The sequence below is a fragment of the Rhamphochromis sp. 'chilingali' genome, assembly GCF_963969265.1.
Source record: "Rhamphochromis sp. 'chilingali' genome assembly, chromosome: 5".
NCBI lineage: Eukaryota > Metazoa > Chordata > Actinopteri > Cichliformes > Cichlidae > Rhamphochromis > Rhamphochromis sp. 'chilingali'.
The window spans coordinates 43,716,921-43,735,731 of NC_137932.1; the positions used below are offsets into that span (position 1 = coordinate 43,716,921).

At 40.9% G+C, this 18,811-nt stretch overlaps 1 protein-coding gene across 1 annotated transcript in view; it reads right to left on the reverse strand.

Moving 5' to 3' along the window:
- LOC308396779 (cadherin-2-like) overlaps positions 1 to 18,811 on the reverse strand; it is a 121,638-nt gene that overhangs the window by 27,898 nt on the left and 74,929 nt on the right. The window contains exons 8-13 of the mRNA XM_080882337.1: positions 17,733 to 17,870; positions 17,166 to 17,351; positions 16,630 to 16,883; positions 14,473 to 14,615; positions 11,682 to 11,915; positions 9,777 to 10,010 (exon numbers count right to left, since the gene is read on the reverse strand). Coding sequence (XP_080738463.1) covers positions 9,777 to 10,010; positions 11,682 to 11,915; positions 14,473 to 14,615; positions 16,630 to 16,883; positions 17,166 to 17,351; positions 17,733 to 17,870 — 1,189 coding nt within the window. The remainder of the gene's footprint in view (positions 1 to 9,776; positions 10,011 to 11,681; positions 11,916 to 14,472; positions 14,616 to 16,629; positions 16,884 to 17,165; positions 17,352 to 17,732; positions 17,871 to 18,811) is intronic.

An 18,811-nucleotide genomic window follows, 5' to 3' on the forward strand; every position in this document is an offset into this window, starting at 1 on the left:
TATGAAAAGTGATTAAAACTTTTTTAGTTTTTTATACCTATATCTTAAGGGTTCTGCTGAAAAGTTTCAGCATTTTCTGTTTGAATGTAAGAAAGTTATTTAGTAATAACTGCTAATACTGGCTTGCTAGATGTGCCCTTGATGATTTGGGAAAAAAAAGATTCGAGCTAATTAGCCCGAAAAAGCTAGCCACATATAAGTTACACATTCAGAGCCGTCTTGGATTAAACATCAAGGGATGTTTGAATGAACCAAACATTCAATATTTTAGGGGATTTAATTTTTTTTATGCTTTTATGATTCTAAAATAATAAAGGATGTTTATTAGCATCCTTAAGTTTTTCATGTGCAAGCTAACAATGAGGATTATCTTGTTAATTAAGAGAGGCTAATGAAACGGAAAAAATAAATAAGCTTTATAAAGAGGAATATTATGCTATTTGTTTAATTTATTTATTTATTATTCTGAAACAAAGAAACATAAATAAACTGCAGGATTTTGAATGTCCCCATTTAGGTTAAAGTGGAGTGTATTTGTGTTAGAAACGTCCCCAAAAGTCATAAGAATATGGCATACTAGTGACTATAGTTGGATATAGTTTTGTATTTTTTTTTTTTGATATCATGTCCCTATTTTCTGTATAAAACTATCCATGAAGTCAGAGAACAATTTATCAATGATTCCCACACTCAAGTAAGGGCTATGTTGTAAAATCCTTCATTATGTCTAAGATTTGAAAATATGGAACAAATACCAATCAGAATGAGGATTAAGATAAAGCAATCCATCCCCCACATCATTACACATACCTCAACATATGCATATGTTTAATAATCAGAGTTCATTGTATTTACCAGTTCCAGTTATTTACCAGTTATTGTATTTTAAAAAATAATGTCATGTCCCTTTTTCAGTATAACTCCATGCATGAAGTTCGAGAACAATTTATCAATGATCCCCACACTCAAGTAAGGGTTATGTTAAAAAAAAAACCAACCCCTTCATTATGTCTAAGATTTAAAAATACAGAACAAATACCTTAATATATGCGTGTGTTTAATAATCAGAGTTCATTGTATTTACCAGTTCCCTAACGAAAGTTTCCCATTGAATGTCCCCATTTAGGTTAAAGAGGAGCGTATTTGTGTTAGAAACATCCCCAAAAGTCATAAGCATATGGCATACTAATGACTATAGTTAGATATGTTGCAGGATTTTTTTTCTAAAAATAGTATCATGTCCCTTTTTCAGTATAAATCTATCCATGAAGTCTGTAAACAATTTATCAATGATCCCCACACTCTAGCAAGGGTTATGTTAAAAGAAAGAACAACCCCTTCATATTGTCTAAGATTTAAAAATACAGAACAAATACCAATCAGAATGAGGACTAAGATAAAGAAATCAATCCGAAAAGTAGTTACACATACCTTAACATATGCATGTGTTTAATGATCAGAGTTCATTGTATTTACCAGTTCCCTAAGGAAAGTTTCCCACTGAATGTCCCCATTTAGGTTAAAGAGGAGTGTATTTGTGTTAGAAACATCCCCAAAAGTCATAAGTATACTGTACGGCATACCTATGACTATAGTCAGATATGTTTTTGTATTGTTTTTTACAAATAGTGTCATGTCCCTTTTTCAGTATAACTCAATACATGAAGTTCGAGAACAATTTATCAGTGATCACCACACTCAAGAGTTATGTTGTAAAATCCTTCATTATAAGATATGAAAATATGGAACAAATACCAATCAGAAGGAGGATTAAGATAAAGTAATCCATCCCCCAAATCATTACACATACCTCAACATATGCATATGTTTCATAATGAAACATATGCATATGTTGAGGTATGTGTAATGAGTTCATTGTATTTACCAGTTCCCTAAGGAAAGTTTCTCATTGAATGTCCCCATTTAGGTTAAAGCGGAGTGTATTTGTGTTAGAAACGTCCCCAAAAGTCAGAAGTTTATGGCATTCTAATGACTATAGTTGGATATGCTTTGGGATTTTTTTTAAAAGATGTTATCATGTTCCTTTTTTCTGTATAAATCTACCTATAAAGTCAACAAACAATTTATCAGTGATCTCCTCACTCAAGTAAGGGTTATATTTGTAAAATCCTTCATTATGTCTAAGATTTGAAAATATGGAACAAATACCAATCAGAATGAGGACTAAGATAAAGCAATCCATCCCCCAAATCATTACACATATCTTAATATATGCAGATGTTTAATAATCAGAGTTCATTGTATTAACCAGTTCCCTAACGAAAGTTTCCCATTGAATGTCCCCATTTAGGTTAAAGCGGAGTGTATTTGTGTTAGAAACGTCCCCAAAAGTCATAAGCATATGGCATAGACTATAGTTGGATATGTTGCGGGATTTTTTTTCTAAAAATAGTATCATGTCCCTTTTTCAGTATAAATCTATCCATGAAGTCTGTAAACAATTTATCAATGATCCCCACACTCAAGCAAGGGTTATGTTAAAAAAAAGAACAACCCCTTCATTATGTCTAAGATTTAAAAATACAGAACAAATACCAATCAGAATGAGGACTAAGATAAAGAAATCAATCTGAAAAGTAGTTACACATACCTTAACATATGCATGTGTTTAATGATCAGAGTTCATTGTATTTACCAGTTCCCTAAGGAAAGTTTCCCACTGAATGTCCCCATTTAGGTTAAAGAGGAGTGTATTTGTTAGAAATATCCCCAAAAGTCATAAGTATACTGTACGGCATACCTATGACTATAGTCAGATATGTTTTTGTATTGTTTTTTACAAATAGTGTCATGTCCCTTTTTCAGTATAACTCAATACATGAAGTTCGAGAACAATTTATCAGTGATCACCACACTCAAGAGTTATGTTGTAAAATCCTTCATTATGTCAAAGATATGAAAATATGGAACAGTTACCAATCAGAATGAGGACTAAGATAAAGCAATCCATCCCCCAAATCATTACACATATCTTAATATATGCAGATGTTTAATAATCCGAGTTCATTGTATTAACCAGTTCCCTAAGGAAAGTTTCCCATTGAATGTCCCCATTTAGGTTAAAGAGGAGTGTATTTGTGTTAGAAACGTCCCCAAAAGTCATAAGCATATGGCATACTAATGACTATAGTTGGATATGTTGCAGGATTTTTTTTCTAAAAATAGTATCATGTCCCTTTTTCAGTATAAATCTATCCATGAAGTCTGTAAACAATTTATCAATGATCCCCACACTCTAGCAAGGGTTATGTTAAAAGAAAGAACAACCCCTTCATATTGTCTAAGATTTAAAAATACAGAACAAATACCAATCAGAATGAGGACTAAGATAAAGAAATCAATCCGAAAAGTAGTTACACATACCTTAACATATGCATGTGTTTAATGATCAGAGTTCATTGTATTTACCAGTTCCCTAAGGAAAGTTTCCCACTGAATGTCCCCATTTAGGTTAAAGAGGAGTGTATTTGTGTTAGAAACATCCCCAAAAGTCATAAGTATACTGTACGGCATACCTATGACTATAGTCAGATATGTTTTTGTATTGTTTTTTACAAATAGTGTCATGTCCCTTTTTCAGTATAACTCAATACATGAAGTTCGAGAACAATTTATCAGTGATCACCACACTCAAGAGTTATGTTGTAAAATCCTTCATTATAAGATATGAAAATATGGAACAAATACCAATCAGAAGGAGGATTAAGATAAAGTAATCCATCCCCCAAATCATTACACATACCTCAACATATGCATATGTTGAGGTATGTGTAATGAGTTCATTGTATTTACCAGTTCCCTAAGGAAAGTTTCTCATTGAATGTCCCCATTTAGGTTAAAGCGGAGTGTATTTGTGTTAGAAACGTCCCCAAAAGTCAGAAGTTTATGGCATTCTAATGACTATAGTTGGATATGCTTTGGGATTTTTTTAAAAAGATGTTATCATGTTCCTTTTTTCTGTATAAATCTACCTATAAAGTCAACAAACAATTTATCAGTGATCTCCTCACTCAAGTAAGGGTTATTGTTGTAAAATCCTTCATTATGTCTAAGATTTGAAAATATGGAACAGTTACCAATCAGAATAAGGACTAAGATAAAGCAATCCATCCCCCAAATCATTACACATATCTTAATATATGCAGATGTTTAATAATCCGAGTTCATTGTATTAACCAGTTCCCTAAGGAAAGTTTCCCATTGAATGTCCCCATTTAGGTTAAAGCGGAGTGTATTTGTGTTAGAAACGTCCCCAAAAGTCATAAGCATATGGCATACTAATGACTATAGTTGGATATGTTGCGGGATTTTTTTTCTAAAAATAGTATCATGTCCCTTTTTCAGTATAAATCTATCCATGAAGTCTGTAAACAATTTATCAATGATCCCCACACTCTAGCAAGGGTTATGTTAAAAAAAAGAACAACCCCTTCATTATGTCTAAGATTTAAAAATACAGAACAAATACCAATCAGAATGAGGACTAAGATAAAGAAATCAATCCGAAAAGTAGTTACACATACCTTAACATATGCATGTGTTTAATGATCAGAGTTCATTGTATTTACCAGTTCCCTAAGGAAAGTTGTCCACTGAATGTCCCCATTTAGGTTAAAGAGGAGTGTATTTGTGTTAGAAACAACCCCCAAAGTCATAAGTATACTGTACGGCATACAGTGGGGCAAAAAAGTATTTAGTCAGCCACCGATTGTGCAAGTTCCCCCACCTAAAATGATGACAGAGGTCAGTAATTTGCACCAGAGGTACACTTCAACTGTGAGAGACAGAATGTGAAAAAAAAATCCATGAATCCACATGGTAGGATTTGTAAAGAATTTATTCGTAAATCAGGGTGGAAAATAAGTATTTGGTCAATAACAAAAATACAACTCAATACTTTGTAACATAACCTTTGTTGGCAATAACAGAGGTCAAACGTTTACTATAGGTCTTTACCAGGTTTGCACACACACAGTAGCTGGTATTTTGGCCCATTCCTCCATGCAGATCTTCTCGAGAGCAGTGATGTTTTGGGGCTGTCGCCGAGCAACACGGACTTTCAACTCCCGCCACAGATTTTCTATGGGGTTGAGGTCTGGAGACTGGCTAGGCCACTCCAGGACTTTCAAATGCTTCTTACGGAGCCACTCCTTTGTTGCCCGGGCGGTGTGTTTTGGATCATTGTCATGTTGGAAGACCCAGCCTCGTTTCATCTTCAAAGTTCTCACTGATGGAAGGAGGTTTTGGCTCAAAATCTCACGATACATGGCCCCATTCATTCTGTCCTTAACACGGATCAGTCGTCCTGTCCCCTTGGCAGAAAAACAGCCCCATAGCATGATGTTTCCACCCCCATGCTTCACAGTAGGTATGGTGTTCTTGGGATGCAACTCAGTATTCTTCTTCCTCCAAACACGACGAGTTGAGTTTATACCAAAAAGTTCTACTTTGGTTTCATCTGACCACATGACATTCTCCCAATCCTCTGCTGTATCATCCATGTGCTCTCTGGCAAACTTCAGACGGGCCTGGACATGCACTGGCTTCAGCAGCGGAACACATCTGGCACTGCGGGATTTGATTCCCTGCCGTTGTAGTGTGTTACTGATGGTGACCTTTGTTACTTTGGTCCCAGCTCTCTGCAGGTCATTCACCAGGTCCTGGTGGTTCTGGGATCTTTGCTCACCGTTCTCATGATCATTTTGACCCCACGGGATGAGATCTTGCGTGGAGCCCCAGATCGAGGGAGATTATCAGTGGTCTTGTACGTCTTCCATTTTCTGATGATTGCTCCCACAGTTGATTTTTTCACACCAAGCTGCTTGCCTATTGTAGATTCACTCTTCCCAGTCTAGTGCAGGTCTACAATACTTTTCCTGGTGTCCTTCGAAAGCTCTTTGGTCTTGGCCATGGCGGAGTTTGGAGTCTGACTGTTTGAGGCTGTGGACAGGTGTCTTTTATACAGATGATGAGTTCAAACAGGTGCCATTCATACAGGTAACGAGTGGGGGACAGAAAAGCTTCTTACAGAAGACGTTACAGGTCTGTGAGAGCCAGAGATTTTCCTTGTTTGAGGTGACCAAATACTTATTTTCCACCCTGATTTACGAATAAATTCTTTACAAATCCTACCATGTGAATTCATGGATTTTTTTTTCACATTCTGTCTCTCACAGTTGAAGTGTACCTCTGGTGCAAATTACTGACCTCTGTCATCATTTTAAGTGGGGGAACTTGCACAATCGGTGGCTGACTAAATACTTTTTTGCCCCACTGTACCTATGACTATAGTCAGATATGTTTTTGTATAGTTTTTTACAAATAGTGTCATGTCCCTTTTTCAGTATAACTCAATACATGAAGTTCGAGAACAATTTATCAGTGATCACCACACTCAAGAGTTATGTTGTAAAATCCTTCATTATGTCAAAGATATGAAAATATGGAACAAATACCAATCAGAATGAGGACTAAGCTAAAGCAATCCATCCCCCAAATCATTTGTGTTAAAAACGTCCCCAAAAGTCATAAGCATATGGCATACTAATGACTATAGTTGGATATGCTTTGTAATTTTTTTAAAAATAGTATCATGTCCTTTTTGCAGTATAAATCTATCCATGAAGTCTGTAAACAATTTATCAATGATCCCCACAGTCAAGCAAGGGTTATGTTTTCATTATGAAACATATGCATATGTTGAGGTATGTGTAATGAGTTCGTTGTATTTACCAGTTCCCTAAGGAAAGTTTCTCATTGAATGTCCCCATTTAGGTTAAAGCGGAGTGTATTTGTGTTAGAAACGTCCCCAAAAGTCATAAGTATATGGCATTCTGATGACTATAGTTGGATATGCTTTGGGATTTTTTTTAAAAGATGTTATCATGTTCCTTTTTTCTGTATAAATCTACCTATAAAGTCAACAAACAATTTATCAGTGATCTCCTCACTCAAGTAAGGGTTATTGTTGTAAAATCCTTCATTATGTCTAAGATTTGAAAATATGGAACAAATACCAATCAGAATGAGGACTAAGATAAAGCAATCCATCCCCCAAATCATTACACATATCTTAATATATGCAGATGTTTAATAATCAGAGTTCATTGTATTAACCAGTTCCCTAACGAAAGTTTCCCATTGAATGTCCCCATTTAGGTTAAAGCGGAGTGTATTTGTGTTAGAAACGTCCCCAAAAGTCATAAGCATATGGCATACTAATGACTATAGTTGAATATGTTGCGGGATTTTTTTTTCTAAAAATAGTATCATGTCCCTTTTTCAGTATAAATCTATCCATGAAGTCTGTAAACAATTTATCAATGATCCCCACACTCAAGCAAGGGTTATGTTAAAAAAAAAACCTTCACTATGTCTAAGATTTAAAAATACGGAACAAATACCAATCAGAATGAGGACTAAGATAAAGAAATCCATCCGAAAAGTAGTTACACATACCTTAACATATGCAGATGTTTAATAATCAGAGTTTATTGTATTAACCAGTTTCCTAAGGAAAGTTTCCCATTGAATGTCCCCATTTACGTTAAAGCGGAGTGTTTTTGTGTTAGAAACGTCCCCAAAAGTCATAAGAGTCAGGTATACCAATAACTATTGTTGCATATGTTTTTGCAATTTTTAAATGGAGGTATATTTCTGTATTTAGTATTAATCTACCCTTGAGATCAGTGACAAAACCGTTAATGGTCACTGATCGTTAATGACGATCAGTTAATGATCACTGTACTCTGGTACTATATCAATTCAATTTCATTTATGTATATCCTTTTGATTGTCCTCATTCAGGTTAACGCAGTGCATTTTTGTTAGAAATGTCCCCGGAAGTCATAAGAGTCATCTTCTTTGGCAGTTTTTAATTGTCGCTTGTCTATTTGTTATTCATGTTAAATCTACTCGTAACATCAGTGAAAACTAAAATTAAGATATCCATTCTAAAATCGTACAGCTTGTCTTATCACTCACAGATCTTTAATACTGTACTTATTGGTGCCCTGATGTAAAGGATATTTTGATTGCTTCTAATGTAGGTTAAAGTAGTGTGTTTATTAATAATTAAATTAAATCTTTTATGATAGGTTTGGATAGTTTCTGAAAATCAAATGAACTCTTGGTAATTGTGTTCAAATTATCTGTGTTAACAATTCATAGGTGAAATTAGAAATTTCTTTTAGTTTAAATAGAATATAAAAACTAGTTTAACTGTCTAATGTTTGCCTATTTAACTGATGTTTATCTACTCAAGACTAACCAAGCTGAAGCAGCATCATGAGAAATGCCTGAAATGTAAAAAAAAAATTGATCTGCAAAATCCAGATTCCTCAAGCAATGAGATTGAGTCTCTTCTGTCAGGTATGGAGCCAACAAAAACACAATAGAACAAGAAAACGGATCAAGATGAAGACAGGGGACCAGGGACTTCTTCCCAGTGAACATATTTGGAAGCAAAGTTCTTGCCTTACAATTTGCTGGTAACAAACACTCAATAGTACAGATGATTTTTTTTTATCCAAGTTTCTCTGCATTAATGATGTGCATATAAACTCCCAAAACAACACAGTAGTAATAAATGCAGTCAAAAATTTAAATTGTTCTGTGGCCGAGACATTGGACATAGTTTTGATTTCTTCAAGATAAATAGAGACCTTAATTATTGTTTAGATTATTGTTAGATTGGGTAGTTAACATTACATTGTACTTTGAAGGAATTGCCTTTAAGGGAAGTATGGTCCCCAAAACTGACATAAAATAACTTGTGTATGTGTGTATTGCTGAAGACCCCGAATGGAAGTAAGGTCCCCAAAAGTGGCATAAAATAGTTTGTGTATGTGTGTGTCGCCGAAGACCCCAAATGGAAGTAAGGTCCCCAAAAGTGGCATAAAATAGTTTTTTTTATCTGTGTATCGCTGAAGACCCCAAAGGGGACATTAAACATTCCAAGTCCCCAATGGGAAGGTAAAAATACTGTCTGGACAAAAGTTGCTTAAAATTAAAATCTCAAGTGATTTTTTATTTCTGTGGTCTTGGAGGAGTAAAACTGAGTTGCCAGCTTGCTTCTAAACCATACAGAAAGTGGTGTCCCCAAAGGGGGGGAGTTAAGATATGCGACCCCAAACGGGACTTAAGCGAGTATGTGTGTGTGTGAGTGTGTGTGCGCGTGTGAGTGTGTGAGTGTGTGTGTGTGTGAGTGTGTGTGCGTGTGAGTGTGTGAGTGTGTGTGCGCGTGTGAGTGTGTGAGTGTGTGTGTGTGTGAGTGTGTGTGTGTGTGAGTGTGTGAGCGTGTGAGTGTGCGTGTGTGTGTGTGTGAGCGTGTGAGTGTGCGTGTGTGCGTGTGTGAGTGTGTGCGTGTGTGTGAGTGTGTGTGTGCGTGTGTGTGTGTGTGCGCGTGTGTGTGTGTGTGTCTGTGTGTGTGTGTGAGTGTGTGTGCGCGTGTGTGTGAGTGTGTGCGCGTGTGTGTGTGTGTGTGTGTGTGTGCGTGTGTGAGCGTGTGAGTGTGCGTGAGCGTGTGAGTGTGCGTGTGTGTGTGTGTGAGCGTGTGAGTGTGTGTGTGTGCGTGTGTGAGTGTGTGTGTGTGTGAGCGTGTGAGTGTGAGTGTGTGAGTGTGTGTGTGAGCGTGTGAGTGTGCGTGTGTGCGTGTGTGTGTGTGTGTGTGAGTGTGCGTGTGTGTGTGTGTGTGTGAGCGTGTGAGTGTGTGTGTGTGTGTGTGTGCGTGACAGAATCGGGCTGTAAGGGCTCACCTAACAGGATGATGATGCAGATGAGGATGGCGATGATCGCTCCGGTGCCCAGTCCAGCTGCGATGATCCGCTCCATGTCCACACAGTCTCCATGGTGATCACACTGACACACTTTGACCCTCAGGTAGGATGTGTTGGACATGGGCAAGTTGCCAGAGTCTGTTATTGTGATGGGAACCTCGTAGAGCCCGCTGGCCAGGAAGCCTATCCGCAGTCGAAGCTGGGCATGCTCACCTACGATGACACAGGGATGGATACAGATGAGTCGCTGTCCCCGACTCCTGGAGGTGGTTACAGGGAACGTTTCCAGCTGATCAACTATGGTAGCAAACTAACAACAAATGTTTTTACTTTTTTCCTTTGCAAAAAGCCTTCCACAGTAAATAAAGAGAAGAGTTTCATGCATCTTCCTCTTACCTACTTTCAAGGATCCAAACAGAACATTTCACCCGAGGCTTGAACTCATTTAGTGCTGTGTTACTGAACTACTTAAGTCAAAAGGAGAATAAAATGTTTATTTCTAAATAGTGCCAGCCACAAAGTGCAAGTGCACACATTTGATTCAGAGTGCAGCAAGCAGGGGCTGACTGTGAGATGGAGCTCTTAGCTAAGAGGAGAAAGATGATGATTTTTCCTCTTTATACTGTGTTTCTTAACAGAGACCAAATGGTTTGAAAGCAGTGCTAACGGACAGTTTAATGTGCAAATCGCAAGTATCTCGATAAACTGCACCATGTTTCCAAAGATGAAACGCTTGTTTTATACCTGAAATGTGTCACAAGAGTTTTAATTGCTGCACAAAATGTATTTATGTTCACTGGTCCAGAGCCTGATGGCTTTGAGTGCATTAATTATAGACAGGTCTATTCTAACTCCAGTCACCCACACGTCATATACAACAGGCTTCTATTTATATAGTTGTTTAAGTCTAGCTTTCATCATATTACACCAACATGCTCTACGACAACGCGAGCTAACGTTGGCGTTAGCATAACACAAACAAGCAAACTTGACCCTCTATGATGCTACGTATGATAAGCTACACAGACACTTGGGTGGAGAGAACAAGTACACTTTACAGTCTGAAATGCTTTAGTTTGGTTTAGAGCTTCAGTTGCTGCTAACCAGCTAGCCCGCTTCTTCCTGTCTTACATTTCCTCCCTGTTAGCCGAGCAGGTCACTGTTGTGGTGAACTCCAGTTTCCTGTCCAGCTGTCAGATGGACTCTGACTCCACAGTGATGTACTGCAGCTGGTGACAGCTCTGTAGAGGTTGTAGTAGGTGGAAAAGCTGCAGAGCAACACAAGGACTGTAGCTGCAGACTGGAGCTGGAGCCACATCACTACTGTGTGTTTCTCAGTATAAATGTATGAACGACAAAAACATAAAAACTAAAAGAGCTCAGGCCCACACTGTAAAGTTTTCCTCAATGAACTGTTACAGATGTTTTCATACAGCTAATGATACGAGTCAAGAAGAGGCCGCAGAGGTGGAGAGAGATCAAGCACTGCAGGATGAGAAGCTCCACCTGAGCAGCGACCTGGCTGCACAATAATGACATCTACATCAGGTGTTAGATCATCTAATGCCGGTCTTCAAACCCCGAGGCAGCAGCGCTGACATCTCTGTGACTCCAGCCTGACTTGGCCTAACATCACAGGGTGCCGCTCTGATTGCGTGGACCTTTACTGGGCCTCATTATCATATGTAGAGAGACAACTGGACCATCGGGGCACCGAAAGAGCAAATGAATTTCTCAAGCTTATTGGAAAGTGATACTGTCATTATCTCACGATCTCTGACTGACACTGAGAGATTTGCACGACTTGAAATCCTGGAAGAATTCCTCCCACAGACAGACTGAATGAAAGTGCAATGAAAAACGGAAACATTATGCAGTACTGACCGTTGAGGCGATGCAGAGTCCAGTTGCGACGTACATCTGAGGGACGATTGGCCAGCTCGAAGGCGAAGGGTCCAGCATTGGGACTCAGGTCGGGGTCGCTGGCTGTGAGGTTGAGAGCATTGGGCTCCGGCCTCTCACACATTTCCACCTCCGGCGGGAACACGTGAGGCGCATTGTCATTTATGTCAGTCAGGTAAATCTGAAGGGTGCCTGTCCCACTGGCAGGGGGGGTACCTGCAAACCAGCACGGAAAGTAAATGAAATCTGCAGATTTTTTCATTTTCCTTTCCCACATGAAGCAAAGGAAACATGGTGGGAACAATTTCCTCTGCAAAGCCCAACTAAAACTAAATAACAGAAATATTAGTCACATAATAACTCTAATGATGCTTCCTGTAATAAATCAGACATATTACTTTGCAGAGGACTGTGCTGGCGCATGCAGTTTAAAACAAAGTGCATGCAGCACTGCACATGTGCAGATTGTGGAGCAGTGAGAGGTGTTGAATCACCTGCATGTATATTCTCTCTTTGTGCCATTAAACTTCATTGTGAGCAAAAACAAATCAAACACATGAGTGAGCCTCAATGTTGGCCCGGCCGTGTTCTTTTATTACACTGCTGCTTAATGTGACACTGTGGGGAACAGGCCTCCACAAGTCCTTACTTCCAGTCTGACTAAACACTCCTCAACGATCCGCGAAGCTCAGAGCAACGTGTGGAGACACATGACGATACGCCATTGTTTACTTTGATTAATCAGTGATTAAAAATGTACTGAACACAGCAGGAGCTACAGTGTGTTCAACAACAGCTGGTGGTCGTGCACATACGGTGACCACCAACACTGCAGACTGCAGCACAAGCTTGTGTGTTTGTCTCTGTGTTTGGGCTTTTTGTGCATGTGTGTGTGTGTGTGTGTGTGTGCGTGTGTGTGTGTGTGTGTGCGTGTGTGTGTGTGTGTGAGACAAGGGCAGAGAAAGTGCTAAGACAGTCAGTTAGCAGGAAGCTGGAGCACAGCGGCTTCTCTGTGCAGAGGGGTCTATGGTGGACTGCATGGACTGAGCTGCTGCTGAATGACATTCCCCTTCAACAATTTCCCACTTTGAATAGAGAATCCTCTTTTCTCTCTTTTCTGTGGCTATAAAGAACAACTGTGATCAGAAACAAAAGGGAGACTTTGGAAATCGTGCACTAAATAGGCAGGAAAACATCTCCATTAGTAATCAATGAGAGTCCTGTGTCCACAAGACCGTCTGTGTAGTCCTACAAGAGGTGAAGCATAATTGAATAAAGATGGAACAATCTGTTGCTCACAGGGGAAGATGTGTGTCCACCGCAGGACAAGGCCGAACTCTGTAAACCACGGGCAGCATGCTGAAGCAGTTTCACAGGCTCTGTATGTGACTGGGCATCCTGCTGGCCTGATGTTTGAGAAACAGTAACTATGATGAATCAAATACAAGATTACTTCAGCAAGAAGTGCCAAAACACGCGGTCTGTCCCTCAAGTGGCTTTAAAAGTGAATCAGTCCCCGCGTGAAACTAGCCAACTTTACAGCAGAAATAAACCTGTTTGTAGCCTGGGTTTGAATTTCCTCCATAAAACTGTGCTCTTCTAATAAATAGTGCACCTGACCATATTAAAGTTTATTCTTCGACGTATTCATTCGGTTCGTGACAGATGGGTGCAGCTGATTTTCATGCTCTTTAACCTGTTGGCTAATCTGCTGATGCCCAGCTGCAGCCATCTGTGCCTATGTAGCAGTAGCTGGTGTTAGTCCAGTGAATCCACTGCCCTGTGCATAGACAACAGTTGCCCACAGTTCACCTGAAGAAACAGCTTCAGCTGCTTACACTAATTAGTGAGTATCCTCGTCACTGGGATGTACCCATGCAGCCTACTGAGGTCTTCCTCCATCTGGGAGAAATGTATATTCCCTGACCTGCTGGGAAAAACCGCCTCTGAGTACTGTGGTCGCTGTCACGTCGTTTGCATGGAACATCTGATTTATTCCCAAACACTCGCCAACTCTTCCCTGAGAGGTAACTGTGAACAGAAGCTGTGTGAACCAAATTCAAACCATTTTCACTCTGAACTTGAACATTTTTCATCTTTGGTTTTTGTGTTGCACCTTTCCCAGGAGTGTGTAGCAGTTAGTGAATGTTTGGACACAAACATGCAAACTTCATGCAAACTAGATGCAAACTGCAGGCAACCAGAGCAATCATAAAGTTTTTGATGCAGCGCCCTCTTTGCAACCAAGTTTGCTTAAAAAGTGGGTCCTAGCTCTGGCATCAGTCTTTGTGACTGCTCCGACTACACCATCGAGGAACATAGCGTGCACTTCCTACATACTCAGTAGTGGGAACACTGGTTTTGGGGGGTTTGAGTGTGACAGACTTGTGCTACCGACTGTAGTTATCAAGATAAGGAAGATGGAAGCCTTTTTATACTAGCAGGTTAGTTATATTAGTGGTTTAACCACTGTAATGTTCTCCAGCAGTTATTTATTTTACACAATTCAACAAAACCATGTCATCAGTGATGCCAAAAACCTGCTATGTTAACAGTTTGTATCGTTAGCTTTGTTACTTAAATATCAAACAGCAGCTCGTGGCTGTTTCCATGTAGCACTTCCTGCACCAGGAGCTGCACTGTGACACTGACTCCACAGTGAAGCAGCACTAGTGCAGTTAATGAAAGAGCACTGAGGCACAGTGAACACAATCCACCTCTGTATGTGGGGGATGGGTTACTGCCGGACAGCAGCGCAGCCTGTGTGTCTCACCGTTATCAGATGCCATGAAGGTAACGTTGTAGTGGTTGTTCTTGATATATGGAGACTCTCGGTCAAGAATGGCGATGGTGGAAATCTGTCCGTTAGCCGGGTTAATCTCCAGCCAGTTGGCAGGGTCATACATCTTGGAGTACCTGTGTTCGGTGAGAGAGAGCCAGCATGAGAAGCCACCACAGAGAGGCCTCTTTATCTGCTTCCCTGGCTGCACGCCGAGCAGCCACTGGGAGCTGATGTATGGGGACTGCGGCACGCTCTCTCAAGGCAGCCACAACTCATTCATTTACTCTCAGGGATGAATTCAAACGTTAACTCTCTTAAAAACGATAAAGAACGACTGTTAGTGAAAGAATGCTATATTTACTGGAACTGGAAACAACCAAGGAGAGACCAATAAAAGCTCTGCAACTTCCTGCAAATTGTTGATGAAATGAATTCATGTAAGAGACTCGAGTCATGCATCTGCATTGCTGTTAGCATAAAGTCATCTTTCAAACACTGCACATGGATCAAACGGCACAGCTTCAACAAATGAAAACAGGTCAGCCAAAAAGTCACCGTGAAGCAGGCATGAAAGGGAACACGATCCATTTGGTATGTTCGTAACTGGCGAGATAAAACGGAGAGCAGCACAGATGACTAATCGAGGAGCACGCGCACAACAGAGAGCAACAAAAGCAAAAACGTTCTGCTGGGCCACTCCACACACAACTCGCTGTGTGTGTGTGTGCGTGTTTTTGTGAGCACAGTGTGCGTCCACTATTGGCTGTTGCTAGGCTACAAAGACTTCAGCACTACATTTAGAAACAAATAGTGGGATGTAAAAGAAAGAAGGATCGGGACAAAAGCATCAGTCCTGCAGGCTTTCTGCTGTGCTGAGCGTTTGGATGAGTGCTGCAGCATCTGAAACCTGCATCTGCACTCATAACAAAATCTAGCTTTTATATGAAAACGGGGACGGCAAAGTGGCCTGAGATGGAAGATGCAAGTCTCTTAATGCGTTTAAAATGAAACCTGACCAGCAGAAGAAAATGAAAACTGTCACAGAGGAGGAGCAGCTGCTCACGCTGACAATGGTCACATTCCTAATGCCTCACAAACCTCATGCTGAGACAGTAACATAACGTCTGTCATGTGGAAACTCAGAGTTGTTGCTCGCTGAGCGCTACGCTGGCTGGTGCGCGTCACTGAGCAAGAGCTGTTTCACAAAAGCTGTTAAAGTTGGTAAATCTTCACACAGTGTTCAACCTATAATTCTGAAATCTGCATCATCAAATTACCTCAGAGGTTTTGATTTCACACACAAAAACCACGTTTTCATATCTGTGTGGGGACACGATGCTTTCTCTCCAAATGAACGCCTACGCCGAACCACAGCCTGACCCTGACACTACAACTAGGCCTTCAAACTGACGGGACGGCATGTTGTCCCACAAAGATATGCAAACACAGACACGCGTGTGCGAGGTCGAGATGATGGCTGTGCTTGGACTCTGGATGTATTTACAAGTAAAATGATTACTGAGGAAGAAGGCTAGAAGCAGGGCTGCGCCTCCTTTGTTCTCTCACATGAACACGCCCTCCACGTCTCTGCGACGACTATGCGAGCAGCAGCAGAGCAAACAGCAGCACAGACGTGCTGATTCAGTCTACGATTGTGTCCAACTGGAAACGTTCCATGAATTGTGCACATTTTATAAATTCTCAGTTTCACACGAGACGCACTCGACGAATCTTCTCTAAAACAAGGTGAAGAATGAGCGCGTCAGGTTCTGCTTTAATCTCACTACAGCACGCCATCGACATGCAGACGTGCACTGAATAAATGTAGAAGAATAGGTAAATGTTGGAGGGTGAATTACATTCTACTCAGATTTTAATTTCCTTTCAGTGGCACATTTTTCAATGACAGTCGCTGATTATTCTAATAGATGTGAGACTAATTTAAATAGTGAAAAGGCTCCACATATTTAAATGTTCTTCTTATCAAAATGCATTGACGCATACATTCACGTCTCTACTCAAACCTGCTCAACAGTTTATTGTTGCATTACAAACTGTAATTATATATTGAAGGATTGTTTTAGTGCTGTAGTTCGACCTCACTGGCACAAATGAAAGGTTTCTGAAGAGCTTCCAGGAGTTTCTGACCTGATAGTTTGTCTCATGTAGCGGTCGGGGTCCTGCGCAGTGAAAGTGGTGAGCATGGACCCGGCCGACAGACCCTCCTCCAGTCGCATGGATTTCGGGTTTGGGCGAAACTCCGGGCTCTCGTTCAGATCCAGGATTCGAACAGAGACGGTTGCCGTGGACTGACGAGGCAAGTGGATGCCGCGGACCAGCGTGACCTCGTTCTCCGCTTCCACAGTCAGCATGAAGGAACGGGTGCTCTCGTAATCTATGGGCTGCACAGACAAAGCGAAGGACGACAATGATGCCCGACGTCAAGGACATTCAGCACGTGCAACCTTAAGCATCATCTCATCGTGTTTCTCTGGAACATGTCAGACAGTATAAACATCGCGATCACAGGGATCTTCTGCTCTCTGGATGTTACAAACCGACCACACTGAGAGTCGAGCACAGCTGCTGCTTTTAGATCGCTCTGTGAGAACATTACTCGCCAGGCAAGTCTCGAGAGTTAGCGTTTTATTCTCGTGTGCATGTTGTGCACATCCAAACCTCACCTTGACCACGGTGAGGAGGCCCTCGTTGGTGGTGGGGTCAGTGGGGATGGAGAAGCGTCCCGTGGGGTCCCCGGCGATGATGCGGTACACGGCGCTCCAGGCCGGAGTGTGAGGCTGGTCTTTGTCGGTCACGGTCAGGTTAGCCACGATCACGTTCACCCTGTTCTCGTGAACCTCTCCGAAGAACTGAAAGAGCAGAGACTGGATGACTCCACACTACACAAAGCTGTGGTGAACATCACAAACAAACAATGCTTCGCCACTGCAAACAGTTCCCTGTCACGCAGAGCCGAGCGCAGTATATCTGAGAATAAAGAGCACATCTCCACAAACACTGCTCCTTCCTGTCCAGCCTGTTCAGCTTTACTGAGGAGGATAAACATATTGGATGTTTCATTGGCTTTTCACTCCTCCACCATCTGCCTGCTGCCAATAAAAGCTCAGAGAGCTTTAGTGTCGTTCAGACGACGCTGCCTCGCCCGTTTGCTGATGCAGAGCCAGCACGCTGTGTGTGTGTGTGTGTGTGTGTGTGTGTGTGTGTGTGTGTGTGTGTGTGTGTGCACCTACTGTCTCTGTGGTGAACTCTGGAGCATTGTCATTGACATCAGTGATCCTGATGACGGTGGTGGCAGTGTTGGAAAGGCCGTAGGTGGGATTCCCCTCCATGTCCGTGGCCTGGATGATCAGGGTGTACTGCGTGACTTTCTGGAATCACAGAACAGAAAGCGTCACTTATTCTGCAGACTGAAGTGTCCCGCTGCGCATTGTATGACTTGGAAATAAATCTAATTAAAACCGTTTGACAAGGGGACTGTCATTTTGTCTAATCACCATTACAGCTGATGATTTAGTCAGTGCTACTTAAAAATAATGTTCCGAGACATGATGAGTGGTTCACACTCCGTGCTAATGTAAGACCGTTTCTGCTTTCCAGAGCACAATCATCCCATTTTAGGGCAGCCCACTGCTGATCCTTTTTCTAAGACTGATTGCTAATGCACGTCAGGCCTTAATTACAGAAGCCGCTGCTCTATGACAACACTGTGACTGAGCTGCAGACCACCTGACAGAGACGATGTTTAGACATTTAAAAAGCATAAAGTGTAAAAAGTGATGGAGACTTTTAAGCTGCTGAGATCTTCACATGTACACTTCATTCGACCTCATCATGGCTTGTTGACCTTGTTTACTTCATCTGCCATTTTCTTCTTTGTGCAAAGTTGGATTTTTCTGCTATTTTTCAGGCTTTTAAAATCTTCGGTCGTTGTTTACGGCACATTTTCCCTTTTCTGTGATGATGCTTTTATTCTGTTTTTAATTGCTCTCTATTATTACGCTGTCTGTGTTATCTCATTATCAGCTCGTCAGTCACCTATGAAAGAGCAACCTGCACCAAAGCTGCCACACAAATAAAGTTTGGTTGATTGACTGTGGACAAAAGACGAGTGCAGATTACTTTGTCAGTTACTGCAGGCTTTTTTGTACTATAATAGCAGCTGCAGCTTTAGCGCTGATTGATGAATCCCCCGTGTGCCCAGATTCAGTTTGCCCTCCAGTTAAACTATTAGTTTTGCTTCTTATATCAAACGTGCAGATTTTGCAACTATGACTTTTAGCTACGATGGAACTACGATTCAAGATTTTAT